We start from the raw sequence: 20,795 nt of genomic DNA, 5'->3' as shown, positions 1-20,795 counted from the left end.
TGTCAAACTCTTGTTCTAGACCAGCTGTCAGCAAACAGTGGTCTATGCACCCAATCTAACCCACAGCCTGAGGATTTTTTTGTTTGTTTTTGTTGTTGTTCTATTTTTTTGCATCTAAAGGTTTATTGGAACACAAGTGCACCCATTTCTTTCCCTATGGCCTATGACTGCTTCCATGATAATGAGGCAAAGTTGAGCAGGTTGTGACAGAAACCATATGACCCACAGAGCCAAAAATACTTGCTATCTAGTGCTTTACAGAAAAAGTTTGCTGAACCCCCGATCTAAACTCTGAAGCCAGATAATCAATAATAGAGTCACAACTTCTAGTAGTGCTAAATAGTCATTACTCAGTAGGATCAGAGAACCCCTGAAGTTTATCTGGTCACTTGGGAAGAAATCTTTCCATTCAATTCAACATTAAAGGATCTATTTTAGTTATAAGAGCAGTGGACTTTAAACACTGTCACAGTCGTAGAATATGCACCTTTAGGATGAAACATTGTGAGAAATGAAACTTTGACTCTCAAACTTTATCAGTAGAATTTTTTAAGAAGAGTGAAAGGTGAAAGCAGATTATACATGGGCTATTGAAGACAAGCGAGAAAATCCTCATAATCCCGCTGTCTACAAGCTGATAAATCATACCCAAGAACTGGACGGTAAGAGTTCATTTACTCAGTATGTGTAGAAAGGACAGAATGTGTGTGTCTCATACAGTATGCAGCACTCAGCAGAATACTTACAAGGTCACCTATTATGATTCAGATTGGCTCAAATGACTTGAACCTTGCACAATAGTAAAACAATAGGCCTCTAAATTCTCTTTAACCAGCTTACCAGCCAGCCATCCTAAGTCTCCTCTTTTCCAGTCACCTACACCTACTTTTAGCCAACGGTTAACAATAAAATGGCCATTATGGACGGACTTTCATATTTGCTATTAATAGCATAATTGTTCCAATTGTAAGAATTGTCTGTGTTGATACACTGCAAAGGATTTGGGAAACAATTATGGTCCCAGAGTCTCTTTAACTAACAAGTGACTGTAACTGCTTACCATCCCAGCATCAACGCTCACTATAAAGCAAATTAGTGAGAATCAGCCTTACTCAGAAATTGGTTGAAATGACACGGATGGAAAAATACAGGAAGATTCTACTCCAATCAAATAAATGCAGTCTTGACCAAGTCTACGCTCTCTATATTTCAGAACTATGTGAAAATGCTTTCAGAAGTATTACATCAGAACATAAAGAGCTTTAAAAGAAAATTGATATGCTCTGAAACTTTGGGACATGTTTATTTATGACCCAATCCCATTACAGTTTAAAGGAAAAGTAAAATAATGGTGAAGGGAAATTTTGTATCAAGCATTCCCAGAATCACAGTCTTCTCTAAATTGAATTAGCTACTCTGCTATAAAACAGGATATTTTCCTTAAGTTTATCAAGTGTATCAATAAAAACATTAGAAATCCTCTATAAAGTAAGTGCTTAAAACTTTGTGCTGATAGCTGTATCAGTCTTCTTAGGCTGTTATCGCAAAACTCTATAGACTGGATGGCTTAAGCGGAGAAATTTATATCTCACAGTCTGGAGGCTGGAAAAGTTCAAATCAGGCTGCTGGCTAATTCTGCTTCTGGTAAGATCTCTCTTTCTGACTTGCAGATGATCACTTTTTAGCTATGTCCTCACATGGTAGAGAGAGGGAGAGAGTAAGCTCTCTGATCTCTCCTTCTGAGGGCACTAACCTCATCGTGAGAACCCCACCCTCATGACCTCATCTCCACCTGATTACTTCCCAAAAGCTACATCTCCTAATGCGAGCACATTGGGTGTTCAGACCTGAATTTCCAGGGACATAGTTCAGTCCATAGCAATAACGAAGGGCCAGTGTCTTGGGGGAAAAAATTCCTTTTCCACTGTACATAGCGGTAAGTTTGTGGATACTAGCTCTCTCAGAAAGCTGTGGGAACAGGTTAAGTCCAGACCCTAAAAGCCAGTTCAAACTTCTGAATATCATTCAGTACAATGCATTCTTTTGTAAAACAAATATTTGTTGAATACATGCTACATGTTGCCTCTTGCCTAGATGGTGGTGGGCCCAGACTGTCAAGAGAATAAAAATATATAATAAATTGTTTTCACTTATTTCTTATGGTAGGTAATATTCTATGGGTATACATGATTCAGGTTTTAAGCCTATTAGTAATACATTAGTAATGTGTATACAGAAAAACCACTACAGAATTAAGAAAACATAAAAAGAGGTAACCACCAATAGGGCATAGTGACAGAGGAAATGACATTTAAATCTAGGATGATGAAAGCAAAAAGGCACAAAATAAAATCTGTACGTGTAGGGAACAGTGAATTGAGCAGTTTGCCCGTAGTTCCTGTCAGTGAGTTAGAGGCAAAGGGACACACTCAGGAGGATTTGAATACTTGAAGGGGGGAGGGGGTGGGCAAGAGAGGAGGAGAGGGAGAAGGAATATTGTTGCAATAGGAAATTAGACACAATGAAGAATTTTAGCAAGGCTTTGGATATTGAGAATGGTATGGTCCAAGAAATTTTATTCTAAAGGTGTAAGAAATAAAGGAGAGATATTTTAAAGAAGAATTTGAGCAGATTTAGCAACTTTAAAACTGGAATCATTCTTAAATGTTATAGGGAAATTTTAGAGGGCCTTTAAAATAGACATCTTTCCTATAATATTGTCAATAAATAAATGGAAATAACATGAAATTACGTTCACATTCTATTTCTAGGTGAATAGACAGCTTATATTTATTTGTTTCATACTACTTGAGTCACTTGTGTATAAACTTTAAATAGAATGGTAATTTCTACTGTCTTTTCTCTCTGCTCACATGTCTACAGTTTGGATGGTGCTTGGAAGGCTAACTTATAGCATATGAGTCAATGATTATATCATTGAAACTTGGCCATAATAGCTGCAGCCAGACTTACCATTAGAGTTGTAGTCAAAACTAAATACATGGCTCATAATAATGACAATTTTGGATAATTCAATTATTTTTTTCTCTGTGTCTGCCCTGAGGGGCAATGTCAATCACTGCTACTTAAAATGTATATGTATTATTCCAGTGTTTATTACCTTATGACACATTTATAACATGAGTATGATGTAAACGTATCATAGGTGAGATGCTGAGTTTCATAAAATAACTTCAGATTTGCTCTTGTTCAAACTCTTTGTTGATCTTCATGCTGTTTCTTGCCAAGTGTACTTCCTGCAAATTAGATGGGTGTATGGTTAATAATTCTTAGGGTCAACCCTGTCTATCCTAATCCCCCATCCCCTCTGTATCCTTGCCTGTCTGTTATAATGTTGACCTGTCACCAAGATCTGACATCAGTCTCTTTATGTGGAAGCCAGTATGATTCAGATGCATTCTCAAATAGATCGCAAAAAAGAGGAAAAAAAACCCCAAAAAACCCTTTGATAACATGCTATAACATATGGCAGGGACCCTCCTGGTCCCAAAAGTACTCACCCTACATCATCTGTTGGTTTAAAAGTTTATAAAGGAAAGTCTTGGGGGAAAAAGGAAGTTCTAATTCTCCCTCTACAAGAATTAAATCTAAATGATGTGAAATGTAAGTATTTAACTATAATTTATGAAGTTATATTTTTTGTGAGCAAACATGTTTAAATCTTGTGCTTAAAATTAAGTGGCCTAAGCTCTATTGATACCCTTGACATCATTCCTTTACTTAAACTCTGGCCCACTTTGTTCTTTTTAAAATATTGCATTTTAGAAGCGGTGTCAAGGTTAGGCCCAGAATATCTAGGTTAATTTATCTCAGTAATTCACATTAAAGTGTTGATTTTCAGAGATTATTATGCAATGAAAAGGAAAAGAATGAAAGTGGATCAAGAATGAGGTAGGAAAGAGCCATGCTCAACATAACTCAAAGAGCAAAGTTACTTGCTTTAAAGAAATTTTGCAGAGACATGATTGTAAAACACTTTTTGACTAATATGCATATTAGTTACCACTAATATTTTACACATTTACAATGCTACTTTTTAGTTACAAAGCTATTTTTTTTAAAAACTTCTAGAATTATTTCTAAATTTAAATGGTTTGCTCTTATTTCCTGTGAATATGAGCATCCTAGTTGATGTGGAGATTTTGGTTTTGTTTTACATCTCTGTGAGGGCCCTGTCATAACATTATTATTAGCATGTGCTATTTTTGAAATAGCTCATAAAATAAGCTTGACACCATGGTCTGTCTAGGGTCGTTCCTCGGTGTGGTGTTTGTTGTGATGTGGTTAGTTAGCCCTTCTCTGTCCCTCGTCTGAGCTACTCCACTGGGAGCTGATTATTACTCCCTAGTAAGTCCTCATTCAAGACTTTGACATATATTCACATATATTATTAGCCTCAGTGAGATTGGGGAATCATTGGTAACTCTTTAGGATCAATAAAAAAAATGCATTTCTTTCCATTCTGCTGGAGTTATCCTCACAAGTTGTAATTAGAAAGTAATTTCGGAAACTTGTCAGTGAAAATCTCTTCTACAAAGAGAAAGCCCGGGATCATTACATCTACCCAGTAAACAACTGGAGCCCTCTTGCATTATTTATGGGTTGGGTCTTATTTCTAAGCACAATTAGGTCTCTTGGTAACTAGCTTTCACTCACATTAAGCTTTTCCTTTTTCATTTCTACATGATTCGTTCTCACTTTTGCCATTTTTTTCATTAACACCATAGGAAAAAATCGCTCCTCTAAGCATTCAGTCCGTTGAACACATACCCAGACACTGTTGCTCTGAGGTAAACCATGTTAATATTACTCAACTTAATAAATAATGTCTCAGAGCTCCTTGAACTCTTTGTTTACATATAATCCAGCAGCTTTCACTGCACTGGGGCATTGATCTTCTACTGTTTCCTGTAATGGACTTCTATGTGCACATTTTAGATCTAGTCATTTATTTTCACTGATTATTCAGACTCAATGACATGGTCTTGCATGCTGAAGGGTAATCTGCAGACCAAGAGAACTCCTCTGTCTTTTGTGCATCCTGAATCATAAGGGAGTTTCATTCCTCTTCAAGAAAATGAAGATGAGCAACTGCATTTGGAATTCTATTAGATTTACTTCAGGGCTGCGTTGGTAACGTTCCATTTGCATAGTCATATATGCATAACACAGATATCCGTGTCCTTTTAGCTCAAACCAATGTTATCTATTCCCTTTCATTCCAGGAACCTTGATTATTCTTCTCTTTAGAACATAGCTCAAAATTCAACCTGCGTGAAAACATTTTAAAATTGATTTTACTTATTCAACTGAGTAATTTTTTTATTTAAATTTATGGGAAGTTTCAAAGAGACACAGAAATAGGAAGACTAATAAATATAATGAGCACTGGTAGTGTGGACTTCATTCCCTCAGCTTCAGCAGTCTTTAGCATGTTGCCATTCTTGGTCATCTGCCACTCCTCACACACTTAGAAAGATTTTGCTGGAATATTTTAAAGCAACTCCCAGCCAGATAAGATGTATATTGTCCATAAATACTTTAATTTTTTAAAATGTAACAGTAGTATTACTATAACACTAAACAAATCTAACAATAATTCTTTAATATCATCTATATTCATACCATGTCTAATTTCCCCCCATTGTCTCAAAAATGCCTACAATTTGTTCAAATCAGGGTTCATAAAGGTCTTCACGTTGCATTTGGTTAGAATATTTGTTGAGTTACTTTTAATCTAACAATTCTATAGCTCCCTTTCCCAGAGCATTTATTTGTTGAAGACACTCACTCTCTTACTTACCTTTCCATCATTCCCTCAGTGTTCATGGGCTGAGCGTGCCTCGCCTAATTCAGATGTAACCCACAAGGCAGTCACATGGATGTCTCCCAGGCTTTGAGCCTGCTGGAAGTAGCCTATCCATGACACTGAAATAAAAATTGCTGTGCCTCATATAAGTAAAATAAAATTATAAATAAACAGATATAATCAACATAGAGTTAAAGAATTTTACCTTAAAATAATTATTTTGATATTTGCTGACCTCACTAAGAAGCTTTCATGGTGAATGAAGTACATGGACAGCATGGGTTTTGGCCCATCTTGTTCACAAGACCTCAGCCCGAAGGAGACCTTGCATAATCATCATACACCCTCCACCTGTAAATACGGATACAACTGTCTGGGTGTATATAGCTTTCTGGCGTGCTAGGAAACCATGCTTATTATGATGCATCTTTTCTATGGTTAAACCACCCTGTTTTCAGTATCTTACAAATTATTTTTAAGGTTTATAAAGTTGAGAGACCAGATGGTTTCCTTTCCAAGCATTTATATTTTCCTCACCCTAGTAGCAGGAAGTTCATTTCAGATTGCATTTCTTTGCTTGAATTGTTGTGTTTCCTCTTAGTCAGAATAGAAACAAGTTGAGATGTATGATAAATTTTCAATATATTGTACAAATATTGCTGTTGTTACTTGTTTAGATAACATTACATGAGTAATTCATTCAAAGTACACTGTCTAAAATCTCAGATAAGGGCAGCGGAATGCTGTGTGGGTTTCTGAGAACAGATATGGGAAATTTAATTTTTTTTTCTTTTCCACTAATTGAAATACTTAAGGTATATAGGGTAAAGGGCTTCACATATATGCAAATAGTGTAGATATGCACAAAATAACTAGCTTATTTCTGGAATGGTGTTGTTAGTGGTTTTATTTTATCTTGTTTTTTTGGCATCACTTAATGTGATGAGAGAGCAATTCTGAAATAAAATTTGTGAGAGAACCTTAGAAAGAGAGCCTTATTGGAGAACCTAAGGCAATTTCGTTTAGTTTCTCAAATGATTTCTCTTCAGGTCTCTGTTTCAGAAAGTCAAATTGGATGAGTAGATAAAAGTAGTCTTATTTCAAAGAACCCAGATTTAGTTTTGTATTTTCTCTTATTATAAACAGCGGGACTCCTTTTACAGCCTAGAGTTCGGATATGGTCAAATCTCTTACTTTCCAAATTAGTCTTTTTTCAGATTCCTACCTATCCTGATAAGTAAATCATCTAATATTTCCCTCTTTGTCAGTCCTTCCTCTTGTGCTTCCTTGGGACAACTTTGCCCACAAACTATCAGAGATTACTAAATTTACAGTGTTTAAGGAATCAACTCTGCCTCCCTGTGGCAGCAGATTACAAAATCACATCATTAGCATACCACTTCCTGGGGAGTCCTCCAGCACCCATCCCGGGTTAACATTCTCCCAAAATATGTGCATGCTCCTTTGGTTCACTGCTGTGCAAGGCCCCTTGAGTCCCATGTTTAGAGCTCCCTTAGTTCATCCGCACATGCTCGGCATTGTTTCTCAACCTTGGCACAGTGCCAGGGTGATTGAGTACAAAGGCACTTTCTTTCTTACTCCCAAATCTCAGCCAGACCCTTCCTTGTGCTTTAACTACTCAAGCTAATGGGTCTTAAACTTAAATATGCATAAGGAACATCTGAGCAGCTTGGAAAAACAACGACAAACACACACATATCCTCTGACCCCACACACAGAAATCTCATTTGGGAGTTCTGGAATGAATCCAAGAATCTTGCACTGTAACAGTCTTCCAGTTGTGTCTGATGCAAGTGGAAGTACATCACCTGCTGGAGCGGAGGTCTTGATCCGCTGCTGCATACTTGAATCGCCAAGGAGACTTTTAAGAGATGCTCATGGCCAGGACCCTGTCCTCAACCGATAAATGAGAATGTTTGAGTTTGGCAAGGGGACGGACACCTCGCAGAAGCTATCCAGGTGATTGTGGTCCGCAGCCTGATTTGAGAACTGCGACTAGACCAGTTGTATAAACACAGAGCAGCAGACAATTCCTCTCCCGAGTGGTGAGTCTTTTCAGGGCTCTTGTTGCTGTCGCCTGTCACAGAACTTTCATAACCGCCACGACTGTTCACTCTACCGGGTTTTCGTGCATTTAAAATTCAGGGACCCCTGTGTCCTCTTCATACAAATTGTGAACATTAAATGAAGAGGTATCTTTAGCTAAAAACTAGATGAATACTCACCTACATTTGCACAGTTAGGTAACTTTTCCTGCACCAGTTGTGATAAGTTGTATTCACCTACACAGAGAAAGTCTCCCCTTGCGAAAACTGTTACATCCTTTTAGACAACCCATCACAGAGCCCTACCACTAGGTGTTAAGTTTTACTATAGAAATCTGAAGAATATTGTCTAACCTGGGACCCTAGGTGCCCTAACTGTAACTTAGGATCAAAATGTCAGGCTCCTTCACCTTAGTTTCATGATGACTAGAATCCTGAGCAAGAAAGAGATCAAGTTCCAGCCTAGATCATAAACCTGAAAGGGCCTAGATCATAAACCTGAAAGGGCCACATAAATCAGTCTGACTGGGGCAATGTAAGCTAGTTCAAGGAAGACACTTTTAGGACCAAGGTCTAAATGTTTCAACTTCTTCCTCAATAAATGAATGAATTATTTTTAAAACCATGGGAGAAAATGACAGAGGACTTTAAAACATCACTTGCTCTTTTTCTTTGAGTCTTGATAACTTAAAGCAATTTTATGACTATGTTCAATAAGCAATAAAAATATGACATGATTTTTAAAAAATCCAGTAGAACAATATCTTGGGGGAAATCGTATATGAATTAAAATTATTTGACCATTTTTTTAGAGCCTGTATGTAATTGTGGAAATCTTGATTTTAATAAGATAAAGATTGCTAAAAATTTTTGTTTTTATTTTTAAATCCATGGTTGATATTTGTGCATATGAAGAACTTGTAGATAGAGCTGAATGGGGGACTTTGACACAGCCCCCCTTTCCCCATTAACCACTCCAAAGCCATCCCAACAAACTTCCAATGTAGTAAAATAACATGCTTTCCATGCAAATGCAGCTACAAGACGGGTTCCATAAGTGTCCCCTCCTCACCCAAACCTTCCAATTTGCTGCCACTAAGACCCTTCTATATAGAAATCCTAGAGCAGCCAATGATATATAAACAATATTAGAGATATGTGGTGTCTCCCAGGACCTCTATGAATAGTCTATGTTCAGCATAAACTATTATCAGAACCCTGTGTTGTCTCTTAAATAATTAATTTCTAAATAAGGGCCTGAAATCCTTAATAACATGTAATAAAAACTACTAAATGCTGTGTGTGTGTGTGTATGCGTGCACGCACGTGCACGTGCATGCACATGCACGCTTTCCTGTGTCACAAAAACCACTGAGGGTTATCTGTTATATTAAAAAAACTACAGGATCAATTTAATGACTACTGTGATTATTAGAAACATTCCTCCCAGATTTCTGCTGCAAATAAAGAATTAAAAGAGGATTCCTCTGACTGTGTAAGAAAATGTTAGGTTAATTCCGAAATTGTAGAGTACTTATAGACATTCAAATTTGCTTTAAACAGCTCTGTATGCTTTTCCTTTAGCTATTACTTGTCGAAAGCAAGATGGAGGCCAGGCTGGCATCCATGAATGCCTTTGGTATGCAGGCCCCGTGCCAGCCCTCACCCAGGCCTGCCAGATCCCCTGCCAAGATGACTGTCAGTTTACCAGCTGGTCCAAGTTTTCTTCGTGCAATGGAGACTGTGGTGCAGTTAGGACCAGAAAGCGCACTATTGTTGGTAAGAATAATTGGGGTGTGAAAGCCAACACTGTCAATGTAGAAAACACATTAAAAAGTTAGTCCCAAGAGAGTTCTGACAATGTATTTGGAAAATACATAGATATGCCTTGTTGCTGGTACACCGATACGTAATACACCAGTGGATTCACATGTGTATTTTAACGTAAGTTGGCGGTGACAGACATGCTATGTACTTTCAGTAGAAAGGAAAAGTAACCTTGAAAGTTGAGCTGGCTCCCTATACAATAGGTAGATTATTTTTTTGGTTTAAACATACACTTCTGGTGGATTGCCTGCAGACTGTGAGGTATTTGGAGAACAAAAGGAAAGTTGCCACTTCATTTTCTTAATCCATTCTCACTGTCACAGTCTCAGATTAATCTTCATATCCCAGAAGAGGAATCTGACACTAGTTTTGTATCTGAAAACTCCATTTTAAAAGGCAGTCACAGTGACAAAAAGCAGTGATATAATGAGCAAGAACAGGAGCTATGATACTGAACTAAACCTGGTGCATTCAAAAATATTGTCAGTGGCAAAAAGAAACCTAAAAAAAATAGCCAGTAGGCTATTCAGAATTTAAAAGTTATAAAATGAACCACCTGTCATAATGAAGTCTATTGAAAACTAAAGGCACGTTCTGAAAGTTAGAAATAAATACACGTAAAACACATGCAATTGTGTGTGATATAACTAATAGTATTATGATATATGGTATATAACATAAATATATAATAGAAATGTGATTCAGTTAAAATGATATATTGTTTTTCAAGCACATATTACTGTTCATTTTTTATTTTAAAAATTTATTTAGATTTATATATAGATCATTCCTAGTACTTTTTTCTGACACTAAATATCTTCACTGTGAATATTATTTACTACACTAATCACCAAGTATATAAAACTGATGACTCTTCAGAAATAAAGATACAAAGTTATAATCAAGAAAGTAAATATAAAAATCTCATTTTCTGTATTGTAATCCTATATAACCACACCATCTATTTAGAATTAACAAAAAGCTGTACAGTCCAGTACAGCAACTCTCTCTCTCCATTTCATATTTCTGTACATGTATTCATGTTATAAAGGAGAGATTTATGCAATTACCTTAAACTCCCCTAGTCAGTGAAAGCGCATGATCATTTGAAAGGATTTTAATCATTCGAAGAGTATAAAATTCAGCACAACAGTGAACGCCTTCTGCAAAGTGGTGATTTTAAAATGAGGAAATAAGAAAAATTTCACTAGGCAAGGCACCCAGTACTAATATGAGCCTCCAGAGAAAGCACTGTGGAGTGAGAAAATAGCATTCATTTATAAGCTACTGTTGAATATGGTTAAAAATGGAGAAAGGAAGTTTAGAAAAGGAGGAAAATTAAATGCTTGAAATGAATAACGATATTTTCCAACTTAAATTCTCCACAGGAAAAAGTAAAAAGAAGGAAAAATGTAAAAATTCTCATTTGTACCCTCTGATTGAGACTCAGTACTGTCCTTGTGACAAGTATAATGCACAGCCTGTGGGGAACTGGTCAGACTGCATTTTACCAGAGGGGAAAGTGGAAGTGTTGCTGGGAGTGAAAACACAAGGAGATACCAAGGAATGTGGTCAAGGATATCGTTACCAAGCAATGGCATGCTACGACCAAAATGGCAGGCTCGTGGAAACATCCAGATGTAACAGCCATGGTAATCCAATTTTTCTTCTGTGTTACATGTTTGCTGTCTTTGGGGGTGGAGGTTAAATGAACGTGGATCAGAATGGAGGGAAATGAAGGTTTACAGATTGCGCTCGAAATGGAACATTTGGGGGCACCATACAGGACATTGGTGGCATTTGTCTTGTCCTGAAGTTGGCAACTAAATCCAAAGTTGGTGGCAAAAAAGCCTTACAGGTAGACAAATGGTGCCAGAAACTTCCCTTGGTCCTGATCAAGAATCTGTCGAATAGACCCAACAATGCCCCCACAAGAGAGGGAGGAGGAGAGGAGATTTGAATTTAACCTGAAAATAAAGTTATAAACTAGGCAGTCTTCTAATAACCAAACTGGCAAGATTTGCAATATACCTGAAATGTAATTTAAGTGTCAGAGAAGGAAGACTGAAAGTCATAACTAGTGAAAACTCAAATATCTCTTGTTTACTTATTGTGTTGAGATTAGCCAAAAAAAAAGGGGGAGAAGAAAATAAAAATGTACATTCTCTTAGGTAGCTGTGCCCACTTTAGTTTTCTAAACCAAACACAGTGATAATAATTAAATTGCCAGAAGTTTGTGAAGAGTGGCCATCTTTGATCAGAGTATGTTGTAAACTCTTTGGTTCTAAACTCTTAATATAGTAGTCCTTAAGCAATATTTTCAATTATTCTTTTATTTTAATACATCTGTCTTTTTGTATTGGACTGAGATTACTTTACCGTGGGAGCCTGAATCATAGATGCCATGTATTTGCAAACATTGGACAGGATCCTCCTACCTTCTTCGTGGAGGTGACCTCAGAAAGATGAGCTAAGTTGCTAGGAGAGAGGGACATGGCAGTTACCCTCCAACCTTGCTGAAATAGCTTCTGCTGTTGGAACAGTGCTCTTCCAGTTTTATTATATGTTTCAGAAAACAACAGGAACTAATAGAACCGTCTCTATAAACCATCAAAGTACCATTGGTGACACATTCATTGGAATCTCTTAAACCTCCCCCCACAAAGAAGTTTCTAAAATTCATTTCCATTTTTTTCACCTTATCTCCTAATTCCTCTTTTATCAAAGTCTAGTGAAAATAGCCCCAAAGACTCCATAATTTTGAAGCTCTAGATACGAGTATTTTTCAGGTTAATATATTCAGGTTACTGCATTCCTAACAAAGATAGTCAATGTATTTAGAACAATAACTACAAAAGGAAAAATAATTTAATATTTATAATAGGTGTGCTTTGAGAAACAGGTGTAAGGGTAACTGAATATTTTATTCTCTGTCTCATAACATCAGTGCTATAAATTAGAGGCCAGGAAAAATGTAAATGCACTTGCCATTCTGAGATGATATGATAAGGAAGAAGATCATAATTAGTCATTAAAATGTAAAATTGAAGATCACTCTTAAAAATATGTTTTTCCTGGAATGTAGCTTATAAGGGTTTGCTCACATTATGCCTAGTGAATCACGAAGATAATCATTTGTTTGTAACATAACCTTTGAGTTTTCAGAATGACTTTTGTATAGTCTCACTTTTATCCTGATATGTTAATTAGATGCAGGAGAGTGTCAGTAAGCCACTTAACAGTCAATCTTCTTTTTAGAAAAAAAACCTGAAAAATATCCTGTGAATCTCATAAAGATGTTTGATCACTTAACAAAAGTCAGAGTACAAAAATAATAAAAATTAAGCAAAGGCAGTAGACTTAATACCGTAGCCTTGTCAGTTCAAAGCACGAAGAATGCAGTACTGTATTCTAGAACAAAAGCTCAAAAGATAGATTCCTGATAGCATTGAACTTCATGGGGATTGTGGAAGGATCTAAGACCCTTAACTGAGTAAATGGCTCCAGTTTAGTTCCTTGTGTCTGTCCAGCATCAATTCTTTCTCATTAAATCTAATCTGTGGTGGATGTCCAATGGGGTATTTTAGTATTTACCCCAATACATTTACTCAAAGTGATGTCCAAGGAAATTGAATCTCTATTGCCTGATTTCTGATTTCTTTGCTTATATATGTTCTATCAGTTCTGATAGTGTTGGTGGAATCCTCTAACTTTGGTGTTGTATGTGAGGCACACTCTAAATTGCAGTCTCAGTGACCACTGCCTTCTCTCGGCCAAACTGACTTTCCAAATGGATGGTGGAAAAGTAGCTTTCACGAACAAGTCTCTTTCTGCTTTCAGTTCAGACACAGAATTGACCCACATGTATGCAGTGCAAAGATGCTAATCCCCTGTTTGATAGTGGACTTAGGTCATTTCTATTTTATCTGTGCTGTCTGTCTGTGGATCATATTATCAGTTATTATACTGATAAAACAGTTTGACTTTCACCAGTTTAATTCTATTATTTTAGGCCATTTCCCATGTGGTCACCATTATTTTAATGTCTTAACCTTAAGGCACAGTTCTATTATGTCTGAAATTCTTTGTAGTAGTAAACTTTGTACTGAAAGATGATATACCTGTTACCGGGCTCGTGTTCTTGGACCCAGCAACAGTAGAAACAAGGCTGGACCTAAATTTAAAGGTACAGGCAAGGCTTTATTGGGGCAGCGGCTGTAGCCAAAGAGAGACACAAAGTCTCAACAAAAGTGTCAGCCTGGCTCCCTAAACAACAGCCAAGGAAAGTTTTAAAGGGGCTGAGGTGGGAAAGGAGTCATGCTTAAGCACGGAGGGGCTGGGAATCCCAGGCAAGAGGGCACACAGGTGTATTTGACAACACATGCGTCTTCATACATCAGATGTTTCATTTGCATGTTAAGTCTCCACCTCTAGGCTTGTTTTCTAGTATTAAAATGAGAGAAAAAGAGGATAAAAAGTCAAATTTGGTGGCCATCCTATCTCAAATGTTCAGTTTGAACCAGTCTGAGCTTGCTCCTTGGGCCCTGTTTGATCTGCAAGAAAAGCGTAACAGGCAGCAGGGAGGGTCCCAGGTGCATAGCAGCTTGTTCCCAAGGTCCCAGACTGTATCATACCTGTACTCCGAAAATCAGATCTTAAAGTTTACCTGGGGAGTCACATAAATGTTTACCCATGTGATACTTGGTGTTGGATATAATTCTTATTGATATATAAATATATTTGGGGGCATTTATCTATCCTAAGAACATAACATGAAATATATTTATTTACTTTTGTTGTGGAATCTTAGATGGTGTCACTGTAGCAGCAGATTTTAAATCATTCAAAAACCAAATCACACAGGTTCTACTCACCGCGAGAACACTCTCATATCTTAGTTGATTGGTTCATTAGAAACTTGAGTGACTACATAGTACCAGGTACTTCTCAAGTTAATCACTTAAAATTTCACAGAATAAGAGGTAGAATTTCTAGGACTTTTTAAAATCATTATATCATTTACTCTTAATATTTTAAAGAATCTTAGAGATAACCTAACTTGTGATAAATGCATGTATACATGATTTATATTTAAATATGTGACAGAATTTTATCATGCTGCCCCTCAACCTTTCCCCTCTTTCCCAAGCCCCGTTATCCTGCTCTACATTTTATATTTTTAAAGCATGTATCATTCTATAACCATACCATATAATTTACTGGTTCTGTTTCTTTATGTTTTATCTCCTGTACTAGAATTGTACAAGATTGTACAAAATTGAGGAGGGCATCTTGGACTATTTTATTCACTGATGTATCTCCAGCCCCTAGAACAAGTAGGTGCCCAATATTTGTAGAATGAAAGAATGAGAGAAGCACTGGAGAGAATTTTTGTAGTTGTATTTGATCGACAGGCTTTGATTCTTTCTTTTTTTCTGGACACTAATCTTCCCTCTGTCACATTTCTAGGAAATTACCAAACAGATTGTTGAGAATAGCTAAGACCTTTGGAATAAGAGCTATCTATGCCACATACTTTCTATATAGTATTCATCAAATACTTGTGCTTTTTTCTACCGACTAAATAGAAGAAATAATAGTCAAATACCTATTCCACTGAATTAGCCAGGTGATATCATTATAAAGTCTCTTTATTGCCGTTTTAAAGCTTATTGTTCAGAATTGCCTGATTTGTCCAACACTAGATTTGGACATCTTAACTGCCTGGTTTATATTAGTAGTTGTGACAACTTATTTCTCTTTGTTTCCACTCATCTTTTTCCTTGAGAAGTAGAAACAACATTTGTGTTTGAGTTATGTGGAAGTGATACTTGGAAGGTGAATTGGATACAATCTAAAAATGTCAGATGCTCAAGTCTGGAGCTCTAAGATCTACATAATGCCTTTTGGACACTTATCTTCAATCTTTATCCTCAGCAAGTTAATCTTTGCTGTATCTCATAGGCAGGTTAAGCTACAATGTGCTATCAGTAAATATTCTATAACTCAGTTATATTTTTAATGTATTATTATCTTTTAATACCAACAGAAAGGCACATCTAATATGATTGTTCCCCCCTCCAGCCCATGATATACAATGTATTTAATATGCATTGCTCTCTTGTTGTTCTAAAGTAACATGTTGCTATTTATTCCTATCAAATACTTGCTAACATGTAGAGACTATGAAGAAACTTAACAATCAGCTATTAGGTTAAATTACTTACACCAAATGTTTTCTTAAAGCTCCAGATAGCAACTACTTGAGGCTCTGCGGACCAAAAGGTCTCTGTCACAAGTACCCAACTCTGTAGTTACAGCATGAAAGCAGCCACGGAGCATTGAGTGAATGGCACAACTGTGTTCCAATAAAATTTTATATACAGAAACAGGCTGCCAGCCTGTGCTGTCATTTGCCAACTGTAATCTAATCCCTTGCTACTCAGAATGTGGTCTACAGACCAGCAGCTTAGACCTAACAGGGAAACCATTGGAAATGTGGAAATTCAACCCACATTACAGACCTACTGAGTCAGAATCTGCATTTTGATGAGGTCCCTGGGGAGCTCTACTACACATTTTTTTAATTTGCATTCATTCATTCATTCATTCATTCGTTTATAAATAAGCTCTACGCCCATCATGGAGCTTGAACTCACAACCCTGAGATCAAGACTCACATGCTCTATGGACTGAGCCAGCCAAGTGCCCCACACATTTAAAGTTTAGGGATTACTTTACTGGATCGTGTAGATCCTCACAGTGCTTGGTAGGAATGTGAACTTGAATCTTTGTAAGAAAGGCCTGTGGAGATTAGAGAACCACAATAACTGATTTGGGCAAAATAATCGACACCTCCCATGTCATAGTTCACTTGATTACCAGCTATGGGGAAAAGAACATTAGGGATTTTTTTTTTTTCAATTTACAAGGATGGGTCTTCATAAGGTGAATGTCTATTTACGTGTGATTCTGAAAACTGAAAGAATCTATAGGGCCCCCTATAGAAAGGATATTGGCAATTTAATGATTGCCAGTACTCAATTTACAAATAGATTTTAGTTCAAGAACATGTACTTTTAAGACATTGTATGGAACTCAGGGAACATCTGATAAAAATAAGTATGACTATGGGGAGAGTAGATTCTGAGGATAACCTACATAACCACTCAACCATAATATAACTAGAATGTATTACTTTTGTAATAGGATTCTATAGAAGGTTGGATAAGTTTAATATTAGAGGTTAATTAGAAACAAAATTGAATGAGAGATTTTTCCTTATCATGGTGGATGCTTGCATTAGAGGAAGAGCATATTTAATTAAACCAGCAGAAAAGGCAATAAATAGAGTCCTGTAAACAAGCTGAAATGGAGTGGTAAGTTCTCTGAAAAGCTTTTTTTAGTGGGTCGCATTTATTTACTGTCTAATTCATTTCAGAATTTAAATCTTTCATTTGACAGCACAGGTACAGCTAGTATGACTTTTGCACTAATCATTCACAGTTGAGATCTTTTTCCTTTTAAATGTAAAAGAGAGGCAGAGTTTGAGGGACAGACTTCTCCTGAGGTAATAGTTGCAAGTTTAAAGAGCCAGGGAAAGAAGGGAAGGGCCAGGGTGGATACTGAGTACAAAAAGAAAGCAATAGCCTAGGGTCAAATTTAAATAAGGAATGGAGACCAGCGTTATGCTCCAACAGGCTCCCTGAAGGAGGACTGTGGAGGTGACGAGGGAGAGGCTTTCATTGGAAAATTTCCTGCAGCTACCGTTCCTGTGTGTGTGACTGAAAAACACCTGGTGTTATTATTTAGTTCTGTGTGCTTCATGTCCCGGAGACCTCGACTCATCTATTACTTAATAACATGGTTTTCAAACTGGGCGCCACGGAGCTCCTCAGGCCAGGCTGTCAAACATAGCTTCCAATAAATCCCATAAACTTCTTGGGCTTTCTTTTCAGCTTTTTTAGAGAGAAAGTGTTCTGCAGCTTAAAATAAATTTAACTGCTAAAAATAGTTCATTATTTGTAACAAAAAAAATTTTAATCTTTGCCTTAATCAACAACTTTTACCATTATATTTTATTCCACATCCTTTCTGTAGACCTCTGGCCGCTTATTGCCCCTAATTCATTAGAGAAGTCATAACACCAATTTTCAATGAAATAATTACAGAGTGGTCATCTTACTGATATCTGTGGCAATTTTATTGATTTAACCATAGAGTTGTTCATTCTTTACATCGTTATGTTACAAGGTTCATAATTCATAAAGGTACTAAATGACCTTGTGAATCCACATATAGATTCCTATTGTGTTAGTAAAACCTGCAAATCCAAAATAGTTTTAAAGTCCCATATCCCATTAGTCTAGTCTTGTTCCTACAATGTAGGTCTTTTTCTCCTTCAAAGCATCATCAAAATAGTTATGTAGAGAACAAGGCTTATGCATAAGGAATTTTTTATACGTTCATGAAGACAGTATTATATATTAGACATAAGCCTTACCTATGGGCTCAAAAAACAACCTGAGACACAAACAAATTTATGGACATTTTAAATTTAAATTTTGAAGAAAAATCTTTACTTGTATTTACCTTCCATATTTATCCCATTTCTTCATTGTTGCATTGAAATCCAATTTAGCTCTTATAGGAGATGTTAATTTGCATAAAAACAAAATTGACTCCCCTAACGGTCTTTTTAAATAGCCATTAAAAAAAAAAAGCCTCAAGGTATTTAGTCACATAACAGTTTCCCCTCCCTTGGCCGTAAGTTTGACCTTTAAAGCCTTAGAACCTTACAGTAAATATAATTTAAGAAAAAGAAAATTTCTTAAGTTTGGGAGATTTGGAGGCTTTTTATTTGTTTATCCACTTTTGCATTTTTTTTCCGTATCTGGAAATGGACATGAAAAGTCCTACTTTTTACATATTAAAACTGTACACCTCAAAACATGAATCCAAGTTTCATGCATTATAATTACAATCCATCAGAATAATCTATTTCTTACTGGTCCGGTGAGATACTATAGAAAAAAGTCAGTATAGGAATGCACTATCCAAGTCATTCTAGAGATTCACAGTTCATATTAGCAAGAAAGGAAAGTCCAAGGTAAAGAGACCTACTTAACTTAAATGCAATTATTTTCCGACTTGACCACAGAACTGTTTTTTTGTTAAAATTATATTTAATGCTTATTAGAATCCAACAAACTAATGTTTAAAGATCATCCTTTGGAAATACTTCTAAAGTACTATATGGTTTTCATTGATTGAAAGAAGAATGTCCTACATTGGATCAAGTTAAAAATAAATCACTCTAGTAAGTTTCATAATTTATTTCTCATTACTTCATCATCTCAACATTCCATCAAATATGTTTACAATGCTGACAAAGCTTTATTCCCAAAGTGAGCTTTTTAGCACTGATCTCTCATTTTTAATATGGTATTAGTTAAAATTATTAATGTTAAATCTGGAGATAAGGTCCATAAATGCTTTAATGTATGTAATTATTCCCAAGGTTTTATTTTGGTTGAATAAGTAAACTATAGATACAGGGTCTTATATAAATAAGTGTATTTACTTTTTAGATGAAAAGGTATGTCTGAAAGTGCAGTGTAATTCTGGCACTAACTACCTGGAGTTAAGCCAAACTCCACCAGTTAAGGGCTCAGTCCTCTATAAGACTGCTCCACACTTCAGACATCAGCTGCAAGTTCAGAGTTCCCCAGGCCACCCTTACTACCAACATGCTGGCTACAGATTTGGAGGTTTCCACTACCCCTCAGGTTTACTGGAACAGCTCAGAGAACTTAGGAAAGCACTATACAGTTGACCCTTGAACAACACGACTTTAGCTATGTGGGTCCACTTGTACACAGATTTGTTTCGATAAGTATGGTTCAGTACTATAAGTGTATTTTCTCTTCCTTAGGATTTTCTTAACATTTTCTTTTGGTCTAGCTTACTTTATTTTAAGAACACAGAATATTATATACACAATATACAAAATATTGTATACATGTTAATCAACTGTTGATGTTATCCATAAGACTTCTGGTCAGTAGTAGGCTATTAATACTTCGGTTTTGGGGGAGTCAAAGTTATACAAGGATTTTCTGCTGCACAAGGAATCAGTTCCCATAACCCCCACGCTGTCCAGGGTCAACTGGACTTACAATTAGAGTCTTATTATAGCAAAAGGATACAAATCAGAAGTAGCCAGGACACCTGGGTGGCTCAGTCAGTTAAGCATCCGACTCTTGATTTTGGCTCAAGGTCACAATCTCAGGGTTGTGAGATCAAGCCCCATGTTGGACTCTGCCCTAGGCATGGAACCTGCTCAAGATTCTCTCTCTCTCTAAAATAAATAAATAAATAAATAAATAAATAAATAAATAAATAAAATAATAATAATAATAATAAGTAGTAGAAAAACTAAGAGACAAATAGGTGAGGTCTCCGAGGGTCCCAAACAGAAAGCTTCCATGTTCTCTCCCCATGGTTCCAGGAGGCATGGCCCTCTCTACATATCAACATGAATTATCTACCAGAAAGCTCACGGGCTTTGGTATCCAGAGTTTTTATTGGGGCTTCATTATGTAGACATGATTAATCAATTCATTGGGCACATGTTTGAGCTCAGTCTTTCTCCCCGACTCTTCCCCAGAGATTGGGTGGATATCATGTGGCTTAAAGTCCCCAACCCTCTAAACTTGTTCTGTCTTTGTGGTGTGACCAGCCCCGCCTCAGACATCTCTTTTAATATAAACTCACCTGTAGTTCAAGAAGTCACCATGAATAAGAAAGATTCAGGAAATTTCAGGACTTGGAGGCTACCTCCCAGGAGTCAAAGACAAAGAACAGACAAAGTCCCTTATTATACAACAGAAAGCTTTAGAGTTGGCAATAAGAAATGGCCTTGATAATTGACTTGTACATAGCTGTATCTAAGTGAATCTGAATGTGCCTAGTTGTTGGGTTACTCCCAGTACTGGAATAATAACAGCAACACAAGCCCTTAAGTACCTAGTAGATATGAAGAGCTAGGCCTTCATATGTATAAAAAACAA

At 36.5% G+C, this 20,795-nt stretch overlaps 1 protein-coding gene across 4 annotated transcripts in view; it reads left to right on the top strand.

The window, feature by feature from the left end:
• THSD7A (thrombospondin type 1 domain containing 7A) overlaps positions 1-20,795 on the top strand; it is a 427,484-nt gene that overhangs the window by 354,620 nt on the left and 52,069 nt on the right. For all 4 annotated transcript variants that reach the window (XM_034668383.1, XM_034668378.1, XM_034668381.1 and 1 more), the window contains 2 exons: positions 9,481-9,675; positions 11,112-11,375. In XM_034668383.1, coding sequence (XP_034524274.1) covers positions 9,481-9,675; positions 11,112-11,375 — 459 coding nt within the window. The remainder of the gene's footprint in view (positions 1-9,480; positions 9,676-11,111; positions 11,376-20,795) is intronic.

The sequence above is a fragment of the Ailuropoda melanoleuca genome, chromosome 1, assembly GCF_002007445.2.
Source record: "Ailuropoda melanoleuca isolate Jingjing chromosome 1, ASM200744v2, whole genome shotgun sequence".
In the NCBI taxonomy this organism is placed as follows: domain Eukaryota; kingdom Metazoa; phylum Chordata; class Mammalia; order Carnivora; family Ursidae; genus Ailuropoda; species Ailuropoda melanoleuca.
This window is presented reverse-complemented; position numbering and strand designations above follow the sequence as displayed.